The sequence below is a fragment of the Meriones unguiculatus genome, chromosome 2 (genome assembly GCF_030254825.1).
Source record: "Meriones unguiculatus strain TT.TT164.6M chromosome 2, Bangor_MerUng_6.1, whole genome shotgun sequence".
NCBI classification, from domain to species: Eukaryota; Metazoa; Chordata; class Mammalia; order Rodentia; family Muridae; genus Meriones; species Meriones unguiculatus.
The window spans coordinates 190,060,580-190,084,374 of NC_083350.1; the positions used below are offsets into that span (position 1 = coordinate 190,060,580).

General features: G+C 48.8%; 1 protein-coding gene across 6 annotated transcripts in view; it reads right to left on the reverse strand.

Moving 5' to 3' along the window:
• Dclk2 (doublecortin like kinase 2) overlaps positions 1-23,795 on the reverse strand; it is a 118,686-nt gene that overhangs the window by 25,119 nt on the left and 69,772 nt on the right. For 2 of the 6 annotated variants that reach the window (XR_002476581.2, XM_021642329.2), the window contains exons 3-8: positions 18,865-18,967; positions 14,733-14,828; positions 13,795-13,842; positions 10,003-10,097; positions 2,292-2,367; positions 1,411-1,519 (exon numbers count right to left, since the gene is read on the reverse strand). Coding sequence is in view for 4 of the 6 variants with exons in the window: in XM_021642329.2 (XP_021498004.1) it covers positions 1,411-1,519; positions 2,292-2,367; positions 10,003-10,097; positions 13,795-13,842; positions 14,733-14,828; positions 18,865-18,967 (527 nt within the window). In the remaining 2 variants the exon portion in view is untranslated. The remainder of the gene's footprint in view (positions 1-1,410; positions 1,520-2,291; positions 2,368-10,002; positions 10,098-13,794; positions 13,843-14,732; positions 14,829-18,864; positions 18,968-23,795) is intronic. The other 4 variants (XR_002476582.2, XM_021642332.2, XM_021642330.2 and 1 more) reach the window with 3 other exon arrangements.

Sequence of the window (23,795 nt, forward strand, 5' to 3'; positions counted from 1 at the left end):
CACAAGAGGAAGATGCCCCCGACTAAGAAAGGAAAAGCAAGTCAGGCTAATTAAATCTTCCTCTGCACTATTAGTTCACACTGAAGTGTGTAAGTGCTGATGTACCAACACAGGAAAAGAAACACTTTCTTTACTTAAATCCAAGACAGTTCTCTAAGGAGCAAGAATTAAAAAGAAAAGTGGATCAGCTTAACAGGGAGGAAAACCTTGACTCTCAATGCCTCTTCATGCTAATACACAGCCAAATCAGCCTACGGCTGAAAAGAGCAAAGTTCTGGCACTTTTAGTACCTATTTTTCCTCCACACCTTCAGCCAGATCTGTGCTATACAATTTCTGTCCTACAGACCCTCCTGGCATTAAAGAAATCAGTGTTTGCACACCAGAACCTTGAGTTAATCCTACTTAACTTTCACTCAGTATTAGCATAGTTGAACAGGCCAAAAAGACATACCCCAGTGCAAATAATTCAACACGGACCACCAAGTATTCTCAGAAAGTATTCAGAATCGCTGCTCTACCACCTGTTTCTGGCAAAGCTCCTTAGGGGATGAGGTTCAGCTGGAAAGGAAACCCTGAAACTTCCGCCCCACATGATAAACCACACCCCCAACGGCCCTTAGAGTTACACTGCAGATGCCTCACTGTTTTCCCAGGAAGCAAGCTGCATGCAGAGCTCTGTAAAAAGGCTTCAAGGGCACGGCTTGTTTTACAAGGCATTTGTAAAGGGCAGCAAACTCGCTGAAGATGCAACAGAATGGATAAACTGTAGTTATCACAACATTCTAGAGAACCTGCCACCAACTATGAACATCAGCCATTCAGAGCAGGTGGAACAGTGCTCCACTGTGACTTTCATACTGTCAAAAAGTTGGGTCCCTGAGATTTCCCAGCGGGAGCTCGCATTCCTACAGCCTCTCTGGCTCCCGCATCCACAGCCTCTCTGTCTCTCGCATCCACAGCCTCTCTGGCTCCCACCCACAGCCTCTCTGTCTCTCTCACCCACGGCCTCGCTGGCTCTCTCACCCACGGCCTCGCTGGCTCCCACAGCTCACTGGGCTAGGGCCCTGCTGGCCAGGTGCAGTGAAGTAAGGCAGTGCGCACTGCGCAGAGCCCGCTGTGGCCACATTACAGATGTGCTCCTATTCCTGGGGCTCCTTTCCCTCCTCACGTTTCTCCAGGCTGGTGGATGACTTCTGGTATGTCCTTTAGACCACATCCATACAAAACAACTTTACGTATGTAACTGTTTCCTGCCAAGCAGTTATGGCCATGCCAAAGAGCTAGTTGTAAGAACAGATTCTTTTAGGAAAGGGAAGAGACGGGTCCCAGGAAGGCCCTTCATTCGGTGACTTAGGAGTAAATTCCAGAGGGACAGCCCCCCTCGCGGGGACAGACGGCAGCCACTCACCTGTCCACGCACTCCTTGACTACTGCGAAGTTGCCATCCCCGATGACCTTCCCGATGCTGTACTTCTCCAGCAGAGAGCATGGCTCCGGAATCCTGTTCCCATTCACACCTGCAGCCAGCGAGAGAGGTTGAAGGGAGGTCAGTGCTGGACGCTGTCCTACACATGTGCAAAGTAACGAACTGCAACGCTGTTTTTATAGGTCTACAGCAAAACTGGAGAGTCACTCAGCGTATTTCCTAAACACAATGCCCGAATCGCCTCCTCACTTTTGACCTTGTTGATAAGCATCAGAAACTCACAAAAAGCAAAAGCCTAACACGTCCTGGAATGATAAGTGATTATGCTTGAACAGGGGGACCTCTAACCTGAGCTTTCCAAAACTTTCCTCTCAGGGAAGAGGGAGGACTTGAGGGTGAAGGCAACCGAGGAGCTCTGAAGACTTTTCCTTTCCTCTGGTAAAGACAATACTATCAAAATAAGACACTGTGCTGAGGCTAACTCCTGGCACAGAGCCTTCTCATAAAAGTGAGCTGACGTCAGAACACAGCCAGTGTATCTTATTGCCAGGCAAAGCGGGGTATATTTGTGCTCATCTAATTGAGAGAATTGAAAAATAGCTAGGAATTGTGAGAGCATACAACCAGTAAGAACAACAGGAGGAAAGCCAGATCTAAGATCTGAAACGGGGGCAGATGGCTAACGGCAGAGAGACGCTATGAATCCTGATGTGAGCCTACTCTCAACACCTCAAAAGATGAACTGGACTAGCAGGTGACAGTCACCTCCCTATTTAGGAGGCATGTGGCACCAACGGGACTTTGATGGCCAAGTTCAGATGGACAGTTTCCTTTATAAGAGTAATGAGCAGATTGAGACGTACCTTCAGGACTCAGGCAACGGTCAAGTTCCGGGCCACCGTTTACATTGGAGGAAGATCTGCCTTGAGCAGAAATCTGCTGAGAAGAAAACACGCTTTATGTATCAGCACGCATTCACAAATCATTAGCTCCCTAGTCCTCCCGTCACAGACAGCCTTCCTATAATGTCATGGCTGATACACGCAGTGATACAGAATTTTTTCTCATCTCTCTTCGATTTATACAACAAAACACATTAATGAATATATTTCACAGATACAGTCTCAATTCAGAGTTAACCACAAACATTGACATTGGAAATGTACCAAAATTAAAGCAAATGTTGCCTCAAGACCACACAGAACCCTAAAGTTACAGACCAAGTGCCTGGCTCTTAGTCCATTTTGCTTCCAAACAAGTAAGTAACAATCACATTTTCAGAGTTTGAGGTTTCTGTCTTGTCCTACTTGACTTGTTCGCTGGCACTGAAATTGAAAGTGTCACTGGTGGTAGCTCTGTAAGAGCACACCCCTACAAGCTGGAATGTTAAATGCAAATTCAGAGAGAAGACTAAGAGGAGACGTTTGAAGGCAGTTCGTTCCTTCTGACTACCGTCCAACCTCATCCAGCCGCTCACTCCAAACTACCGTCAGGGAAACCTGCGGATCCCAGAACCCCAGCGGGTTGTTCTACCAACGACGGAAGCCCAGACCTTCAGCCGGCATCGTCCAGCTCCCGGTTGCTTCCCACAGTACCTTTTCTTGTGGGCTTTACACTCACATTAACTCACATCCTTTCCTTTGTTATTTTACTTAAATCCCCAAGTCTAAAACTCTGCTAGGAGAAGGCGAAGCAGCAGAACCCATCTTGGCATTTGGAGGACTGACATTCGTTCAGCCTGGTAACACCGCTGAGCCAGGGCCTGGCACAGAGCTGCAGCAAGTGTCTAGGAAAAAGGTTTAAAGTGTGTCACACCAGCCAGTCCAGGTTGACCCTGCCCTGACACAGTCCTTCCGAGACTGAAAATCGCCAAAGAAATAACAGATCCAGCCGAAGCCAGCATCAGCCCAGCTGTGCGTGTGACAGGGCTCTTACTGTGTGCCCCTGTCCATCTTGAACTCACGAGTGCCCCCTACCACCAGCCTCCTGAACTCGGGGAGTGTGTCATGTGTCATCATTCCCAGCAGCCTAACTCTGCAGGGAATACACATGAGACATCCTTCTGCAAAGTCTCAAAGCTACAGAAGAAGAGCCCTCCTTACTACCCCCAAGACTCTGAGTTTGGTGACCAGCGGCTGGGTCACCAAATTCTAATGAGTAACAGTGGACGCAGATCTGGTCGCCACACGGCTAAACCTCACTGCCTGGATGAGGCAGCCTGACCCGGCTGGGCCAGGCGTGGGAACCTAGCGCCTAGAACTCCCTCCCGACACAAGCCTAGTCTTCTGAGATGGTAGGACCAGCCTCGGCCCTGCAGGCCACGTCCTACGTGCCCAGCCATCCTCAAAGCAGGGAAGATTCTTCTAAGTGCCTCCCCTGGTCTGAACGTCCTGACTCCGGGACTGGCCGGAAGTCCCCGAGGGCAAGGGCTGAGCAGGCAGTGTGGTGCCACACAGTGCGGTGCCACACAGCTGGCACGGCACACGCACCCCCTCCCTGCCCCAATTCCTTGTGCTGCCAAATGACCACACACCTGCTTGCTGCTGGGGTTCTAGGGTGACAAGAATCACGGAAAGAAGCCAGCACAAGAACAGCGAGGGGCGCTGGTGCTCTGAAGAAGAGCCAAATGGGGAGCGGGAGTGTGGAAGGCACAGGAGCCTGCAGGGCGGAGGGGGAGCGCGTGGAGCCAGGCCAGGTCCACGCGCATCCAACAGAAGCTCCTGGGAGTCACCAGCAGTTGCAGCTTTTTAGCAAATAATGACAACAGCAACCGTTTAACTCTCAAGTTGATATTTTTTAAGTGCCAAAGCTTTTCAAAAATCCCTGTATGTGAGTTAATAGGAGTGAGTTATTCAATATATTTCTTCACTTGAAAATAAGGCTTTCATTATAAAAAAAAAAAGGCATGAAAAATAATATTAAAGGGGATAATTTTACTGTAACATAGGTGAACCGAGGCCAGGACATAATGAGAAATAAACATTATGACATAATATGGAAATTTTTCCTTTCTCACTGTTTAGCAGGATCTACAGTAACCACCTGAGCTATTTACAAGGACGCAGAGGTGAAGAGACAGGACCGTAACTGATGGTGGCTGGTAAGTCCATGAGGAGACAACGGGGAACAGTCAGAACACTCCCTGAAGCCTGCCACTCCAGGTCAGGGGCAGACGGCCTGAAGCAGAGACAGCTGCTTTGCCCAGAATTAGGCCAGGCTATACCTTCAGTTACCCAGCTTTTGACTATATTCACTTGGCTTCCTCACCATGAAGCTTGGCTCGCCAGGGCCATAAAACCTGGCTTTTCCTCACACCCTCCAGAAAGACTGCTGCTGAATAGGAAACACTGCTGTCAGATAGAACACATGATGTACCCTGCGGCCTGGAGACGTGCAGACCAAAGTGGTGACTCCGCAGGAAGCTGCAACGACCATGCAAACTCTGCAGATATTATGCGCATTTCCCTGTCCCTAGTAAGAGAATTAGCCACTGCAACATTGCCTATCTGTGGCTGGTTAATGGTGGTAAACAACTCACTGTGTATGTAAAGAAAGACACAATGTATCTGGCTTGCCAGCTGCATGTGATCTGCCCATTTGAAGCCTTGCATTCCAAAGTTCCACACCTCCACGTTCTCCGTGTCAGCCACAATCAGCTAGAACCTCATCACATCCGTGGCCTCAGGCGACGTCCAGGCTACTGAACTGGAGTAAGGCACTGGCAGTATTATAAACTATAATGTGGACACTGCGAAAGTCTGCAAGCTTTCACGGTGAGCTTCGTAACCTCTAGGACCCACGGTGCCACCACTGGCCACTGTGGTAAGGCCAGGCTCACCCACCCAGGTACTGCCAACATGCTCCAAGAAGAGCCTCTAGTCTCCAACGCTCATGAGCAAGAGGCATGACTGTGGGCGCGTGTCGATTATATTCAAATAAAGTCCAACCTACAGTCACCGATTTCATGGTGACACAACCCCCGATCTCACCCTAATGGGCTGCAGCCCAGACTAAGGCTGAACTATCCCCAAACGCGACAAACCAACTGAGCAACCACCATGTACAAACATTCAATGTCATGATTTATTTTGTTAGGGCACCAAAGTCTTTAAAACTATGTAATCCGCCTCTTTGTTTCTGTTTCTGTCTAACAAAATCAGTTACGTTCAAAGATGAAGTCCGCGTACAGTGTCTTTGGGCAAACAAAAAGAGCCTTGGCACGGCCAGCCTCCTAGTTCTGAAAATTATTAACTTAGTTTAAAAAACACCAGAAAAGCCAAAGCTCCAGGGAAAAGCAAAAATGTCTTAAGGTCAGCAGCTACTGTGGATTTACATTTCACAGCTTTGAAAAGAAGGTCCCAAGTTCAGGAGGTCAGAGCGTTACATTTTAGCTCTGCCAATCAGGTTAGATATGGCCAGTGCTTTGACCGCACCTCACAAATCTGGGAAACCTTTCACCACCAGCAGACCCAGGAGACACCATCAGATAAACGTCAGCACATCAGTTTCTAATCTCAGGAGGCTGGGTCGTGTTCACATGTGCTCTGTTGCTCCCAGCGCCCAGCATACCTCTGCTCCAGAACTCAAGCATTTAAAACTATGTGCTCCGACTCCAAACTTTTTAAAGTCTTTAGTTCGCACAGATGATGAATTAAGGTTCAGGGAAATGTTTTCTTCATCTGTCTGGCAGTTGATGACATATTTAGTGCTCTTTATGGCCTATCTGGCCCCTGCCCCAAATGCTGTGATTTAAGGACAGTAAGTAACCCAGCAGAAGAAAGCTGCCAGCCACATCCAGGGGCCCCTGAGGTGCCCTGGCAAAGAGAAGAGCCTGCGGGCTGAGGCCAAGGACAAAACCAGGAAGGTGAGGATTAAGAGAAAAAGCAGTGTCAGCAGTGGATTCAAGACCAGAAGAGAAAAGATCAGCAGGGAGCAGGATGAAAAGGTCAGGACAGAGAACAGAGCAGGAAAAGTGATGAGGAGAGAGACTGCGGAACCTTCAGGCAGGAAGATGGACAGGAAGTGTGGGAGATCAGATGGAGAAGAAGGGCAGCCGACGACAAAAATTCTAGGCGGCAGAAAGATGAGAATGCAGAAGTGCTGCCAGCCAGCCTCAGGAAAGGGCCCAGATGCCTCCTCCTGAGCTGAACTAGCTGACCCGGGACACTCCTGAGAGACTGTGGGAATCACAGTCTGGCTGCCAACGGTAGGTGACAAAAACAAGAACTGTGGAGCTGTCACTTGATGCCAGTCAGCCAAAGCCAGCAGCCACCCTTGAGGGCAGAAAGCCAATCCATGGAGGAGTCCCAACGGAGGAAGCAAAGCCAGCTAAGCTCTAACAGGCATGGATCTGGGTCCGGAGGTCCGTTCCTGTGTCTCTTTACAACACAGACTTCAGCCAGTACAGGAAGAGGAGACGTGGAGGAGCCTGGAGGTGTGGCCTATCTTGATTGTTGCTGGCACTCAGGGGGCAAAAGAGGAAAGGGGCTGAGGAGAGGTCTGCAGTGACCTTTTATGGCTCATTAGCATAGTGAGCTCCCTTGGCTGAAAGCAGCTCAGGAGACCACGGTTTGCAGCCAGTCTGTAATACATGCAGGACAGAAAAGCAGCAGTGACGTACTCTATGGGGCCCTCCTCCAGAATAGTCTCCTGGCTCCATACCAACTGTCAGCAAAGGAGGACATCTCCTGAGAAGAGGAAACACCACCCCATCAAGCCTTGCAACTCTTACCTGGATGTGTACCCTGCCAGCTAGGAATGAAAAAGGCTGCCCAGAACCACCCAAGCAGCCTGCTCCTCGGAGTCCAGCTGCTAAGAACATGTGAGGAAGCGTCTGTGGTTGCTAAGCTGGTATGTGCTCACTTATGTGAAAAGGACAAAGGATGGGCAATTTGGACAGAAAGTCAGTAATGGCAGGAGAGGAAGGAACAACAGGCAGGCTCCCCACCCTTCTTCCTGCTCCTCCATCCCCTTAGCCACAGACCTTCTGAACCCTCACCTCCACCCCAGAGAGCCGGGCCTGTGGGGGGGGGGGGCTAGAATCTTCATTTTCCAACGTACCCCTCAGGTGATGGGAGCTGCAGCTCCCCAAGAACCAAGAATGTCACTTAGGATGCAGAAGAGCTGCACCTGTTAACTTTCTCGAGCAAGGGGCTCTTGGCCAGCACATTTTTAAACACATAAAACACAGAGAGAAGAGAGAAACTCAGCCTGGCCTCTCTCGTGCTGACCCTTCCTTCTGATACATTGCTACACACTTACGGACTTCACGTGGGATCTCCTTCCTGTGGAATTGAACCTGGAAACCCCACGGTTACAGGGAGAACACTGACGCTGTCCTGAGTGCTCTCTCTGTGTTTAGTCCATCACTGCTTCAGTGTTATAGAAAAGGCAACACGACTTGGCCAAGATCACACAGCCAGTGAGGAGCCACACCAACACCAGACCCAGGCACTCTGACTGGAATCTAGGCTTCTAACCACAACACCCTGTGTCTGCTGAGAGAGAGACAGAGAAGAGAGAGACAGACAGACAGACAGACAGAGCTGCAGAGAGAAAAAGAAACAGAAAGAGACAGAGATACAGAGAGAGAGAGAGACAGAGAAAGAGGGACAGAGGCAGACAGACAGAGACACAGAGAGAGGCAGAGGCAGAGAGAGCGCCAACTCAAGTGGGGTTGAGCTTCTTCACCGTGCCCGAGGCTGCACCCGAGGGTTTTCTGGTTCTACCCGAATCCTCTGAGTCAAAGACTTTGGTCTCTGTCACCAGGGCCTAACTGGGATTGGCAGGGACCCTTGCAGAGTTCTTCAACTGAAGAAGGATGAAAGGGAAACAAGCACACCAAGAGTCGGCACACCCCTCGAGCTGGGCCTGCGCGGTCCTCGGGGCCTGCTGCTTCCGTAGGCGACCGGCACTCTGCGCCCGTGCTCTCCAGAAAAGCCAGACTAAGCTGGGAGCCTGCACTGTCCTAACTCGGGTCACTCGGCTCCGACGCTGCTGTGTGCAGCCGTCCGAGCAAGCCTGGGGTGCTAGTTCACACACGGGCAGGCTCTGTTTCAGATCCCAGCAACCCCCCTGCTACAGCGCGGCTTCTCCGCAGGTCAGTGCTCACCTCTTACACCGAGACCTTAAGGTGTGAACATAAAATGCCCCTCACAGGCTAACCAGTTTGGTCGGGGTGCTGTGTTTTTGTTTGTTTCAATTGGTGTTTCAGTTTCAGCCAGAGTCTCATGTAGCTCAGGCTGGCCTTCAACTTGATTTGTCGCTAAGGATGACCTTGAACTTCTGGCCCTCCTGTTCCACCTACTGAATGCTAGAATAACAGGCTTCCAGGAGCATTCCGGAGATCACCCAGGACACTGTGCATGCAAGGCAAACACGCACCAAATGAGTTACCCACCCCCGTGTGTGTGTGTGTGTGTGTGTGTGTGTGTGTGTGACAGGACCTCGTTCTGTAGCCCTGCACTGCCTGGAATTCACCATGCAAACAAGACTAGCCTTGAGCTTGCAGCAATCCCCCTGCCTCTGCCTCCTGCCCGGTGAGATTACAAGCTGGAGCTACCACATCTGGCCAGTTCTTCTAATGTGTGAATAGTTAGTGCAAACACGCAATCTCCTATCCCTAAATTCACTATCAGTCTTGTTCTCCCGTCCTTCCCAGGGCAGCAAGCTGAGCTTACACTCAGTGTGACCTCTCCCAGGGATCTGGACTTGGTGGCTTTTCATTCCTTGTCCATGCAGCAGCAGCCCTCGCCCTTCATTGTAATAATAAAAAGATTCTTCAACATCCTTAAAGAAAACTTCCTGGACCATTTCAGAGACTATGCCTAGTGATTGTTTATCAGATACAACCACACACTTTCGGAAGGAAAGCCAATTTACTGACATATACGTGGCTTTGAAAAAAACTTTAGTATTTTCAAAGCACTTTACTATATAAACAATCTGATCGTGTCAATAAAAAAAAACATTTATTTTTTAGTAGCAATTATTTACTGCTGTTTTACCAGGCATATTTTATAAATTTAAAACACTAGGATTTACTAAATCAAATAAAACTTGTTAAAATTTCAGCCTTGTGTGCTAACATTCTCCAACCACTAATTTTGCTGCAGTTCTTTATATTTTAACATCATAATTGATGCCTATTTATGTCTAAGTTCCTCACAAAAAAGCACACGATTTTCTCGTGCCACCTTCCTGTAGGAGTAAATGTTATGTTGATAATTTACACTTCAAAAAGTCAAATTGTTAACCATATTAAAACCACGGTTCCAAAGGGTCTTTAAAGTGAATTACGGTGCATTCCAAAGCTTCGCTACTGCAAACTGTTTACAACAACCGATGATGTGCTATACTGTACCTTCGCACTCTGTTCAGCCCCTCCCAGCCTTGCATTCCCACAGGGTACGAACACAGTGGACGGCCATGGAGGCGAGCTGCCGTGATGCCAGAACCACCAGGCACTGACAAGCTCCCAGGACCACCAGGCCCTGACAAGCTCCCACACCACCAGGCCCTGACAAGCTCCCACACCACCAGCAGGGCCACATGCACCACCTCTCCCCTCCGTACCTTCAATCCTCTGAAGCTTCCTGGGCTGGTTGGAGAGGAGCTGGAAGACTTGGTGGACTTGGGAGTGGACAGCTGGCTGCTGGGAGTTCCATTCACTGACCAGGAGACAGCAAAGGAAACAGCCATCAAGACTCCAGACAACCCAATCGTGAACACACCAAGCACATGCACAGGACGGCTCCAGCTGTGCTTTGCTTGCAGCCCAAGCAGGCGACAAACCAGCCAAAGCAGAAGCCACGCCTCTTACTGCATTACCGACAAAGTCAGACAAGGAGCGAAATCAGAATTGACAGTGAGAGTGTCCCAACGATGATCTAAACAGATGCAGAAGACGATCATGGAATTACAGGTGTGAGTGGGAGACGCTGCCCACGCAGCCTGCCTTCCCGAAGACACAGACGGCTGGCTGGCTGCCGTGTTGGCGGCGGTCTCTGGTGAAGGCCATGACAACTGCCAATACGCATCTTTACCGTGGCGTATACTCGTGTGAGTCACAGAGAAATGCTCTTTCAGGTCAAGCAGCAGTCCAAACACACAAGCGCACGTGCGTGTGCCTGCCTTCCTCACGCTCTGGTTTGGAGCTAAGAACTGAGCTAACTCTCACACTGCTAAGCACATGCTCTGCCACTAACCACAACCCCAGCCTGCAACTCTTCCTCAAGGAAAGAGAAAGACTATTTTTTCTTATAACACTTGTTTGATTGAAGGCCATTAAAGAAATTATTCCAACGTTTTAACATAGTTCATTTATAGCCCTCCCAGTTCCCTCACAGTTTCCCTCCCCATTCTTTAGGAAATCCTGGCGGTTTGTATGTGCCCTCGTCTACACCTCCACGTGTGCCTTTGGTTGGAAGGAAGGCTAAGCAGAGTGCGCAAGCCCTGCTCAAAGCGGGGAGCAGGTGAGGTTCCAGCTGCAGAGCCCCCAAATCCCACCATCCAGATCTGTTTCTGCATCGAGCTCATGAGCTGGCGGTTAATATCTGGGATTAGCAGATTGTTCTCCTCTTACAAGTACTTGTAATCCCTCTTACCCCAAAAGTAATCCTCAAAAGCTTCTGCCCAAAGCAGATGAAAACTGCCATCATCTTTGTGAAAAGCACAGTGAAATCTTTTTTTTTTTTTAACTAAGGAGGCAGACAGTGTTGTTTTAGATCGTCTGAATCAAGCGTCCAAATGCACAGGCGATTCAACAGTGTCACGCCTAAGCAGAGGCAGAAACTGTAGACCAAGTAGCATATATGATCAGCCAGAGCTTGGACCTTCCCTAAGTCTAAAACACTTGTTATCCAGATTCTCCTGTGTGCGCGTGTGTGCACATGTGCGTGTGTTACATTTGTTCCTTCACGTGTGCACATATGTGCATGAGGACGCCAAAGACCTCCACTTTGTTCTAAGACAGGATTCCTCGCCGAACGCAAGTGCCCAGACTCAGCTGGGCGGGCTGGCCCAGAGGTCTGTGTGCACCTCCCTGGTGCTGGACAGCAGCCATGTGACTACCCGGGCACGCAGGTCTGCACAGGTCCTACAGGTCCTCGTGCTGCCCAGGTCACCTCTCCAGCCCGTCAGCTACTTCTGGGAAATGACTTTAAGGCATGGAGCCTCTGCAGACACCGTAATGGTGGATGGTTGTCACATGAATTTGCCCAGATCACAGAACGTACCGCCATCCAGAGTGATAAAAACGTGCTGGCTGCAAGCTGGCTGCTCTCCATGCAGATGCTGCGAGAGGCCGTGTTGGTGCAAACGGGGAGACTTGGGAAACCTTGGGCTCATATGACCTTTGAGCCTAACTCTGTTCTCGGAGTCTCTAAAACTCCCTTCCCAGGGGATTCAGCTAAAACAGGGATCACTTGGGCAGTATGCTAGAAAGCTTGCTGCTGTGAGTACAGACAAAATGTGACTCTTTTTTTAAAACCTCTATCCCAATCAAACATCTGTACAGGTGGCCAATTCACAGCCAGCCTTCACGTGGCTTTCCCTTGTGGCCATCTGGAGCCACACTGAGCTAGGCTACCTCGCTGGCAGCTGAGCAGGACCAACAGGAAAATCAGCTCCTTGCATATCCGATTCTGGAGCAGACAGGTTTCCTAAAAATCCACTTCCTAGCTAAGAGGACTCGGTGCTGGGAGTTTAAACCAACTCAACAGTCACATGTCCCCACCCCCAAACAACTCCTCTCATAAGATCCAGGCTACTGCAGCCCTGAGTTCTCCACAGCACTCTGGACCGCTGAGTCACTGCTCCAGTCCCTAAGAGCAGGGCCTGTAAGACTTCCACCACAGGTAAGACCGACCATTTGCGGTATCTGCTCAAACCTGTGTGTTCACAACATACTACTTAGCTATTTACACGGAGTTTTGTTGGAGGATTAAGTAGATTCAGAAACGTCACTCAGGCAGCACCTTCGAGCCTCACAGTGACATGAGCAGTGCTATAATTACAGCATTATAAGGTTACTAGCTCTGTCTGAAATTCCAATTAATCTCTCACAGTCCTTGTTGTCACTGCTGTTGTGACAGTACTGGCTCACTTCTAACCTCCTGCCTCGGCCTCCTGGACAGCGGAACACAGGCCTGCGGCACAGCAGGGCCTCTGAATGGGCTCCACTGCTTCTGACATGGCTTACAGTGAGCAACACCCTCCACCCCTTGTCAGAGAGTGAGGAGAGACACTGTCGGTAACACAGCAGTGTGTCCTGGAGCCACTGGCTGGCAGCTTTCCAATGTGCTGAGCGGGCTCCAGCCTCAGCTAAAGACCGCTCGCTTTCCAAGACGTGGTCTTCAGAGCCCAGAGCTTTCCCTGAGGAGTCTGAGGCCGACTCAGACTCAGGTGAAGATTTTGCAGAGCAAAGCACTAGTCCTCAGTCATTTTTTAAGCATTGCAAGTTCAGATTTAAAAAAAAAAAAACAAAAACAAAAAACATCATCCTCTAACTCTGTCCTGGGCCTCATCACAGAATCGTAGATGGCCTGACGTCGGATACGCTGGGAAGGAGTCACTAGTTCAGAGAGCTTCCTCCCAACACCTCAGGGGACAGAGCTGAGTTCATCAACCAGAGCCCAGAGCGCGCTCTGCTTTCATTTAATCACCTTCCTGACATGGTAAGCGCAGCTAAGCCTGTCACCTGAAACAAAAGCTAGGAATAATTCAGCCAGAAAACTACATCCAAACACATTATGTTCCATTAGCTTTTCCAGCTTTAAGGTACTACGGGGTCCATTTAAAATAAGGTCAATGGCAGAGACACTTTGCCTTAAAAACCCAAGTGAAACTAGAAAGCGTGAGTATAGAAATATGAAAATCACCGCCTCCCAACTAAAAGATGCAGCGTGGCGGCCGCCTTCACGTGTGGAAACACTTTGCTCTCCTATTCTGGCCCCGGCGTCATGAGTAGAAAGTTAGAAAACTGTAATGACTCCTTTACCCCAGGAATGCGCAAAGCATGAGGGTAGCATGCCTCGGCTTTACTGCTAACAAACTTCAGCCTGTTTAGTCACCGAACATTTTCTACAGTTCACTGGAACACAGCCCTCACGGAGGTGACGGCCTCCCGGACCACTGAGCTCCGGCTGCACAGACAGCGGTCAGCGATCTTAGCTGAGTGGTTGCGCAGCGAGCAGGGAGGAAGGGTAACTGGCCCGTGCACTGCAAATCATCACATGTGGCACAGACGTGCACCGGGGAAGGCCAGGGACACTCATGGAGATGGAGCAAAGAAAACAGAAATGCGGCAGAAGACAGAAACAGAAACAGAAACCGCGCAGAGCGACAAAGCTGTAGGGCCTGGCTCACCTGGGCATCTGGCTGTAGAGTAGGCACTGCAGAAGCCAGCCCTCTTTACTGTACATACGCACAGAGCAGGAGACAGCAAGGACAGTGGTTACTCAGCAGCTCTAAAAGACAGCAACCCAGCCTGCCCGAGGGGAGGGGCGCCCTGCGGGCAGCGCCCTGCAGACGGGTCAGGGGCCTGCAGACGGGTCAGGGCCCGCAGACGGGTCAGGGCCCGCAGGTCTAGAGGCCTCGTGAGTCAAATCGGCATTTGGTTCCAAAGAAAGGAAAGTTTAGTTCACTTCAAGGGGCAGCAAGCAGGCTGGGCAGGAGTAAGAATGCTGCCTGCAGAAAGAAATGGTTTTTTTTTTTCCTCTAAAATAATTTTCTTAACAATAAATTAAAGAGTAAAATTATTTGTAATTACTCTAAGTTCATAAATATCAACTTAATGAGATAGAATGAGTGTTTTTAATATTACAAATATTAAAGCAGTATAAAATTTGACAAGTTTGTAGGATTTGGATATAAAAGTTTTAGAACTTAAGTAATCCCTTCTGAGAATAATCCTTTCTGAGTTACTAGTAGGAACTGAAAAAGGAAAAGGCTGTAGAAGTTTGAAGGAAATACATGTCTGTATGGAACGCTGCACACAGCACACGTGGCTCAAAACATGAAATACATGTGTGCACACCAGTGGAGAGCAGACCGCGAGGTGTGCAGGAGTGTCAGAACCGAGGGCAGGCGCTCTGGGGAGACTCGCACCTTTGGCAGACAGACTGGCCGCTTTTGACTCACAAACCTTAACTTTCGATTCACAAATCTCACTGTCTATTGTTGCTCTGGAACCTGGCTGTACACAAGCCGGCAAAGGCTGTTAGGTCATAAAACTTGGAGAAAACTCAAGACAACGCCCTCCCCCGAGCGTGTCCCCCCAGCGTGTCCCCCGAGGCCGTTACTACCTGAGGCTGGGGACTTGCTGCGGCGAGACGGCCCTGGGCTCTTGGATCCAGAGTACTTGGCGGCTCGGGAGTAAGAGGACTTCAGCACGCGGCATTCTGTAAAGGACAGAAGTGTGTTGTAGGTAAAGCAGACTCCAGCACTGACCAAGGCACGAGCCTGCAAGCGCTGTGCAATCGAGTGAACCCAGGAAGTCAGGGGTCACTGGCCCCTACCTGAGGCAAGCCTCTCTTGTGGAACTCTTCCGCTGGGCTGGTGGGCCAGTGAGCACTGGAGTTAGACACGCGTGAGCCGAGTGCTGGCTGTTTGCGGGGATGATGGAGATGACACGCTTACTCGTCCCACACCTGACAGCCCATTGCTGTTCTGGCACTCTCCCATCCCACCTTTTCTTTTTCCAGTGGTATGGACTGAACCCAGAACTTGGCGAGCTGGCGCCTGAGCTTCATGAATTCAATGTATTCTAACTGTTCTTAACGTGCACGTGAGGTTCACATCTCCAGTTAGACCGCAGGTCACTGGACGGAGTTCTTAGTGGACACAGACACTCCACGGTCTGTGAGCACACCCACAGGCGAGCAGCCTTCTCATAGGCAGCGTGGACCGGAATTTACTGTCCTCCTCCAGTCCTGGGGATCATCTTACTAAGATGAAACTGACTTATGATCTCTTTATCAGAAGAGCAGAGCTGAGAAAAGAGGCTTTAAACAGTGACACTGACCTTTCCATTAGCCAGAGCAGAGGGAGCTGCGACTGCGCTTCGCATTTGGGTGATTAAGATCACGGTTTGCAGCCAGGCGGGCCTGAAAGGGTCACAGTCTCGACCATTGCTAAGAACAAGGAGGACCCCTAACACTTTAGCCGGAGGATAAAGTGATTCACTGGGGTGTTGTAAGGGTTAAATTAGATAACGTATTGTCTATCAGTTACTCCAAAATATTTCAACTTATGCAAAAAGATTAAAACATAAGTTAATTTTAATCTACACCCCAGGGGTGGTAAATTAACATGTGAAGTATTCTAATCAGGGGAATAGACGCCACGGGAGCTTACTTAACATCTGAAAGGCTCTAATCAAACCTTATATAAACGGGGCAGAGCTAGTTTCTGCTAAGCCATCAGCACTGTGGATTGTGTCCCGTTGTCTCAAAAGTGTGCGGAGGAGACTGTTAAACCTTTCAGAGACAGGGAGCAGGCGCACCAAAGAACCCTGGGAAACGGCCAGGCTTAGGAGTCAGGGGCGCTTCGCCGACCAGCCTTAGGTTAGCGGACTGGTCTGAATCCCTGGGTCGCAACCCCTTTGGGGGTCAAAAGACCCTTTCACAGGGGTTGTCTAAGACCTTGGAGAACACAGATGTTTACAGTCTGATTCAGACCTGCAGCAAAGTTAGTTATGACGTAGCAATGACAGTAATGTTGTGGTTAGGGGTCACCACCACAACACGAGGGAATGCATTAAGGAGTCACAACTTCAGGAAGGTTGAGAACCCCTGGGTTAGCAGAACTCTATGCATTTTGAATGTTTTGTTTAAAGACAAGGTGTTACCGTGTAGCCTAAGCTGGCCTGAACTCACCAATTAAACCGTGCTGGTAAACCACGCTGGCCGCGTTCACGCTGGCCTGGCTCGCAGAGCTCTGCCTGTGTCTCCTAAGTGAGGGAACTAAAGTCATCTGGCACCACGACAGACTCTCTTTCACTCCTTTTTTTTCTCCCCCTTTTCTTTATTGTTCTGGTGGGTTTTCAAACATATGTTACGTTTCCTTTGACTCTGTTAATGTTCTAACGCATTTTAATGTGTGATGCTCAAAGCTGGAGCTCTTAGATGACAACACAATTAAACAACTGATGTTTTAAACAATGTTTTTGTTTCCTCATAAGTGTATTTGTTGTAGAATTCAGTGTGAAATTCACTCTCCCTGTAAAGGTTCTCCACGTAATGATGTTGCTACAATGCTGACAACAACAACAGCAAGATAATAGGGACCCCTAGCTATTACATATTAATTCACTGAATCCTCACAAAATCTTATGCAATATCCATTGTCCCTCCTAGTTTGAAAAAGGTTAAATAAGCAGAAAGTGTAAAGGATGAATCAACAGGGCTCCTATTTTATCTCTCAGAGGCCATCAAAAGCCACCTTTCCCATCGACAACAAAACCAGATAATTTACTACACGGAAGGCCCCAGCTGTCCGGCCCATCCACACAGTGTAAGGAGTTAACGATGTTTTGTTGTCGTTGCTACAGTAACCCCACCTCCAGCGACTGTGGAGAGGCAGAAGGGTGCAGAGGCAGGGCTATCTCAGCCCCTAATAACAGCTCGGTGCCAGCCTGTGTGTGGCTAACATTCTGGTGTCTACTAGGCAAGTCTTTTTGAAATAATGAACAGAGCCCTAGCCTTCACCAATGCAAACAACAAGAATTCACCAGACAGCACCTGAGGCCTGCAACAGATTATTCTGCGTTGGTGTCACCTGTCTGCCAGACAGTTCGACTGATGTGTTTTGAAAGTGTCTTGGTTTGTGGCTTTCTTTGTCCTGTTACTCTAGAAATTTCATGAAGCTGTTGCCAAGGCAACTGGAGTAACCCGAATCTGTGCTCCTGGGCCATGATCGCTCATATCTGGCTCCAGAATAAACCGTCTCTTGTTCTCTTCAGGGAGCGCTGCTTTTCATGCTGACACCATTAACCAAAGAAAACACTACACTCTAGAAGATGGAATTCAGTTTCAGTGTCTTGACTTTCAAGATGTCTACTTATTGACAAAATCATTCTGAAACTAAAAACTAAACTCAATAAAGATGTAAAATACAGTTGACAGGTAAATGAGCATTTTGATCGATCCTGGCTTCACAGGAATAGGGAAGATTATCAGCACAGAGGACACAAAAGTATATTTTACAATGAAAGGCTCCCAGCGGCGTAACTGACAAAACCACTCCAACAGAGTGATACAGCATAGAGGCCTTTAAAGACACTTGGCAGAGGTGAAAAACAAAACAAACGTACCAAAGTGTTGACGGGCAAATACTTGGGAAACACATAGTAAAACAAAAAGATTTTACACATGACAGTTTAATAATACAGAGTGTGACCATCCTCAGATTTTAAAAGATCTATGTATCTATGTATCTATCTACGTTTTTTTTTTTTTCAAGACAGGGTTTCTCTTTGTAGCCCTGGCTGTCCTAAACTCACTCTGTAGACCAGGCTGGCCTCAAACTCAAGAGATCCTCTTGCCTCTGCCTCCTGAGTTGCTGGGATTAAAGGCGCGCACCACCACTGCCCCAGCATGGTTTATCATACTTTTTAAATTATGCGCATCTCTGTGTGGGGGTATGTGTATCTGAGTGCAGAGCCCATAGAGGCCAGAGGAGGGCACCCTATCCCCTAAAACTGGAGTTGTGAGCCCCCCAATACAGTGGCTAGAAACTAAACTTGGGCCCTTAGCAAAAGCAGGACGGGTTCTTAGCTGCCGAGCCATTCCTCAAGACTCTGACTTCCCTAATTCAAATAACCATTCGCATCACTACATCTTGGTGATCTATTTCTATCACCCACCTGATGTCTAAACGCCATTTTTCCTTATTTAGAGAAGAGGGGGATTACAGCTCTAATCTCCCACACTCCTTTGTAAAATATATTGACTTCTACTCACTTAAAGTTGATTTTTGGATAAGCTAAAACAGTAATTTTTACTATAGTAGGTTTTCAGTAATTAAGACAATAGGGTAAAGCCATTTCCCTAAAATCAGTATCATTTGAAATCATTAAATAATAGTTAAAACTACATTAATAGATAAATATCAAGAAATAGGCATTTTCATCCCACCTATGAGATAGTTATTTTTATTAAAGCTGCAAACAAAACATGTATCAGATAATTACCATGGAGAGCTTATTAATTATCCTTCAATATAGGCTTTCAAAGAGAGGGTGTCACTATGTTGTCGAGGCTGGCCTTAAACTCCTAGAGTCACGTGACCCTTCTGCCTCAGCCTCCTGGACTACAGGGACCACCGCCCATGCCTGGGCACCTTCCTCCAGTATACTCAGGTCCTTAACATGTTTGAGTCACTAACTTCTGAGCTTTCTTTTCAGGAGCTAACGAGATGGTCAATGAAATGTCTCACCGCTGTGATCCAGGACAAAGTCATCTTGGGCATAACGATATTTTTCAGGTCCGCATGCAATAAAAACATCATCATCACCAAAAAAGTCTTGCAGACAAGTAACCTGGAAAAAAAAAAAAAACACCCAAGAAATTAGAAACATTAGAGTGCAATGAAAGCCAGCAAAAATCAAGCATGCTTTCCAAGCTTTACCCACAACACTGTCGGGAGCAGAACCCATGCGCTGTGCTGTGCTGTGCTGTGCATTCACAAAGCTCTTCCACAGGTTCCCTGGCCCCAGAACAGCAGGGTGCAGGCCCCTGCGGACACCAGTACACCTGGTGAGCAGGTGGCGGTGCCCACGTAAGATGCGCATTTCCCCCCAGATCCCTTGGCAGACAGCACCGCCCCGTCCCGCCGTGGCCTTGACCCTGTCCGCCCGTGCAGCACCCTGGTGTGCAAACTGCTTAGGGCAATGCCGGCTAGACCACGTGCTCCGTGTGTTAACGCTCACGCTGCTCGTCACCATCATCAAGGCTGGAAGACCGTGAGACTAAGACTTCCAGGCTCTGCCCGGCCCATCCTAGCGTGCTAACTTCAGCCTTCTGAAAGCTGCCCCTCCAGACTCCTCGGTTTGGGATCCCAGCAAGCCTGGGCCACGGAAGCTCGACAGCCTCCTGGTCACAACAGAGCCATTTCCAGAACTCTGATGCAGAAAAGCTCTACTTTCTTTTGTTTAGCTGTTTGTTTTTTTTAACTTGTTGTTGTTGTTTATTTTGTTTTTCAAGACAGGGTTTCTCTGAATAGCCTTGGCTATTCTGGATTTCATACACCACGCTGGCCTGGAACTCACAGAGATCCACCTGCCTCTGCCTCCCTGAATGCTGGGATTACAGGTGTGCACCACCGGGCCCAGCTATGACAAACTCTACTTTCAACATGTTTTTACATGGAGCTGCTTATAAAATTTCTCTTATGAAAACTGCCTTACTTCCATAATAATAACATGTTGTTTTTTTTTTAAAACTCACTGTACCACTTGGAAGTTCTCTGCAGTCTCAGCAAGACCTTCAACCCCACAGTCGCCAGTCAGCTTTTTATTGGAATAAATACCCAATTCTCCACACAGTGCACAGGCATACGGAGTGACCTGGGTTATAACAATGAATAACGCAAATGACAGGCTGGCGTTAGAGACTCAGAGTCAGCACGGACAGTGTCTTCCCCTTGCCCCGCAAGCCCCAGCTCCTGTGGGCAGATGGCGTTCCAAAGGCACCCATCCGTCGCCTTTCCGCTGCCAGCCCTGCCGCTGCCAGCCCTGCCGCTGCTCGCACCTCAGGCACTAATGGCGCAAACCGTTTACCCACACAACACTGCTGGGAGTCACTCATGGTTCTGCTCCCACGGCAGGTCCTCCCACCACTCTCTTTGTTCGCACTCACCCTTTCTCCTGCCTGATGCCAACCTCCCCACATCTCCAGGGCAGCCGCGCCACTTGCAAACGCCTGTCATTGCACCCGGCCCCTCTACCCTGTCCCCACATTTCCTCTGTTCCCTCAACCGTGACGGGTTTCCTCTAGCACAAGAGCTGTGGTTTGTTTTGGTTTTCCTTTATTAAGCTTTGAGTCATACACTGTTCTAGTTGGGTTTCCATTACTGTAAAACGCTCCAAAACCAACTCAGGGAGAAGGGCTTGTTTCATCTTACAGACACAGTCCAGCATGAAGGAAAGCCAGGAGAGGACCGACAGAAAATCATGGCATGCTTGCTCAGTTTACCTTTTTATACAGCCCAGGATTACCAGCGGTAGCCCCGCCCACCAGTAACCAACAAACTACTCCCCCCAACTCACACCCACCCCCGTGTCTGCCTGCAGGTCAATCTTAGGAGGCATTTCTCACTTGAGGGTCCCTCTTCTCAGAAGACTCTATCTTGTGTCCACGTGTGAGCGTGTGCACTTGAGTGTGAGTGCTGCAGAAGCCAAGAGGACGCCTCATCCCACTGATGAGGCATTCATAAGCCAACGGACACAGGGCTGGCAAGCAAGCTCAGATGCTGGGCGCGAGCCGTAACTGCTCCTTACCCGCCTAGCCACCTCTTCAGCCCCTCAGCAGCTTTCCTGGCCAACCTTTAGTGCCACAGTCTGCAGTGGCCAAGGATGTGTCCTAGCCTTACCCCAGAAGGCTGAGGAGGGACGGTGGCATTGGCCGATGTCTAATATGTTTTCTGATAACTGAAGTGTGCTGTGAGTCAATTCCCACCGGAGCCGAGCACCAGGCAAGAGCGGCTTCTCTGGATGAGCCCGACTTAAAATGTAAGAGAAAACAAACAAAAAGACTAGATTACAAAAGGACAAGCACCAAGTGCAGTGAGCTGGGTGCTCTCCCAGGAAGAGATGAGGGTTATCCAGCCAGAGAGGTCAGAGGAAAAAGGTGGGTCAGGTGGGTCACACTGGACACAGGAAATGAAAGCTAAGGCCTTAGGCCTGAAATTTAGGCTCCTGGGAGGGAGGGAGGGACGGACAGACGGACAGGGAGGGAGGAGGTCTGCCGGGCAGCACTGAAGGCACACCAGGGAAATGAAGCCGGCACAGGAGAAACTCTCAGTCGTGAAACTAGAAAGATGCTTTTCAGCCCGCAGGGCATTTTAGAAAAATCAAAACCTCTTTTTCTACCTTTTGCAGTAGAATTAGCATTTCAAGGGGTTATATCTACTTAGAAAAAAAACAAAAACAAAAAAAAACGCTGTGAACACAGATGATAAAAACACGCAAGACACAAAAAGAAAACCCCTTCTGACTGTTCTCCTGCTGGACTTCAGAAGGGAGAGCCGGTGGGAACTGGACAACGCGTGGGGCACAGCTCCCTCCTATGTTACAGGGCCATGGAGTGACGAGTACCACCTGGGGATGGACCAGAAGCTCCGCTTAAACCTGGAAGGAAGAGCAAAAGCAGCAGGCAGGCACGGATAACAAGAGCAGAAGCTGCTCTTCCTACCACCACTGCTTCCGAGGCCAGGGCTGTTTACCTTTTCACAAAGCAGACACGGACTAGGCTAGGGATTATCATCATTATTCTGATTAAGCTATGAACCTGCACAGAAATAAAACTGGAGAGTGAGCTGAAGGTTTAGCTGAAGATGGATAAAAGCCAGTATTCACGGAGGCAAAGAGTTTCCACTTCATCCTGTGCTTTCTCACTGCGGGTACAAGCCCCGTGAACAAGCAGATGAGCACAGGTTGTCCTGCTCAGGGACAAGGACCGGTGCTGAGCCCACGGCCACCCCTACCCCCCATGCATGTGCCTGCACTCACAAACTCACATGGACAATATCAAGCAAGATAGTTAACCTCTGTTAGGTTCAGTTTTTCCATCTTCAAAATGGGAATGAAGGAGCAGAAAGAATTTAATTTAGTGAAACAGAAGAAAGAGCAAGGGAGATGGCTCAATGACTGAGAGGCTTTGTTTTGCAAGAAAGAGGCCCCGAGTTCAAGTCCTAAGTATCCACGTAAGAGTGGAGCATGAGCAAGCCTGGCCTGTGGACTCTAACAGAGAGCAGACCCCCCACCAGTCAGCAACACTGAGTTCGAGATTCAGCACAACAAACTACCTCGGAAATTAAGACAGAAAGTGATAGACTCTCATTTTCTGACTTCTGCGTACACATGCAGGTACACACAGCACACACACACACAGAACCGTTTGTCAGAGTGTATCCACATAGCTCTCGTACTTTCATATTTGGTCACTCAAAACCACTTTTGTGTTTTACAACTTATTCCAAATACTTCAATTCTAAGCAGTATTTTTTCTTTGCAATTTTCATTAAAAAAAACAAAACTGAAATTGACAATGAGGTATAATACAAGTCACTAACCTAAGGAAAAACTATTGTGAATAATATTTGATTTAACAAGAGTGGGAGGAAAACATATTCATCGAGAAGATCTTAAGTTGTCTCTAAATTCTTTAACTTAAGGAACTGTTTCGTGGCTGCGGGACACAGCTGTGTCACGGGAGGGAGGTAATGCTACTAAGGCGCACAGTTAATCCAGCAGTAGGATCTGACAGAGACACACCCAGCTGAGACACTCGGAATATGACAAGAGCCTGCCCAAGCTTTCCGAACCAATGGGGATATTTACACGCTTACGACAGTCATTTTTCTATGCTGCAGTAGACAGATGAATTAGGTCACAGTGAAGAGAGAACAGCCGTAACTTCAGTGCAGGTTCCTAACGGCTTGCCACAGCCCCCCTTTCTCTTCAGTTGTTGAAGAGAAGGCAAACAGGAGGAAGGCTTGAAGTCAGAGCAAGCATTCAGCATTCCAGGCCCAGTGCCCCGTGAGGCACTAAGGAGCCTGTGCTGTGCCAGTTTCCCCAACACCTCCCCACCCTCACATGTTAAAGGCTTGGGGAATCCGAGGGTAGAACTCTCAGAATGCTGGGGAACCACGAAGAGGTGAGGTCTTCTAATGGGAAGTCCTCGGATCCACACCCTTCTCCTTTTTCTCTCCAAACAGGAAGGTTTTGCCATCAGAAGTTTCTGCCCTGAAGTGGTCCCTCACCACGAGGGCTGAGCATTGTGGGCTGAGGTCTCTAAGACTATGGCCACTGAAGTCTTTTCCCCTGTTGACCGATTGTGCTCTGTACCCTGTTACAGTATCACAAAGAAGGCCAGCACGGACCTGCTGGCACTCTGGGAATCCTCTGTTTCTTGTTCTGCATGGCTGAGAAGGGGCAGCTGAGTAAGCAGGCTAGATCTCTTGAGCTCCTTTTCAGCTCTAAAATTCCAAAGTGTAAAAAGAGTTTGATTATAACTTAGGGGACTGCTACCAAAACAGTGGGCTTTGCCCACAGGGGAAAGAAAGCGATACTGAAGTTCAAGCATCTTTTTCTGTTCAAGTCTCGGCTTCAGGAGTCTCCCTAAAGCTCTCCAGGGCCTCCACGCCCA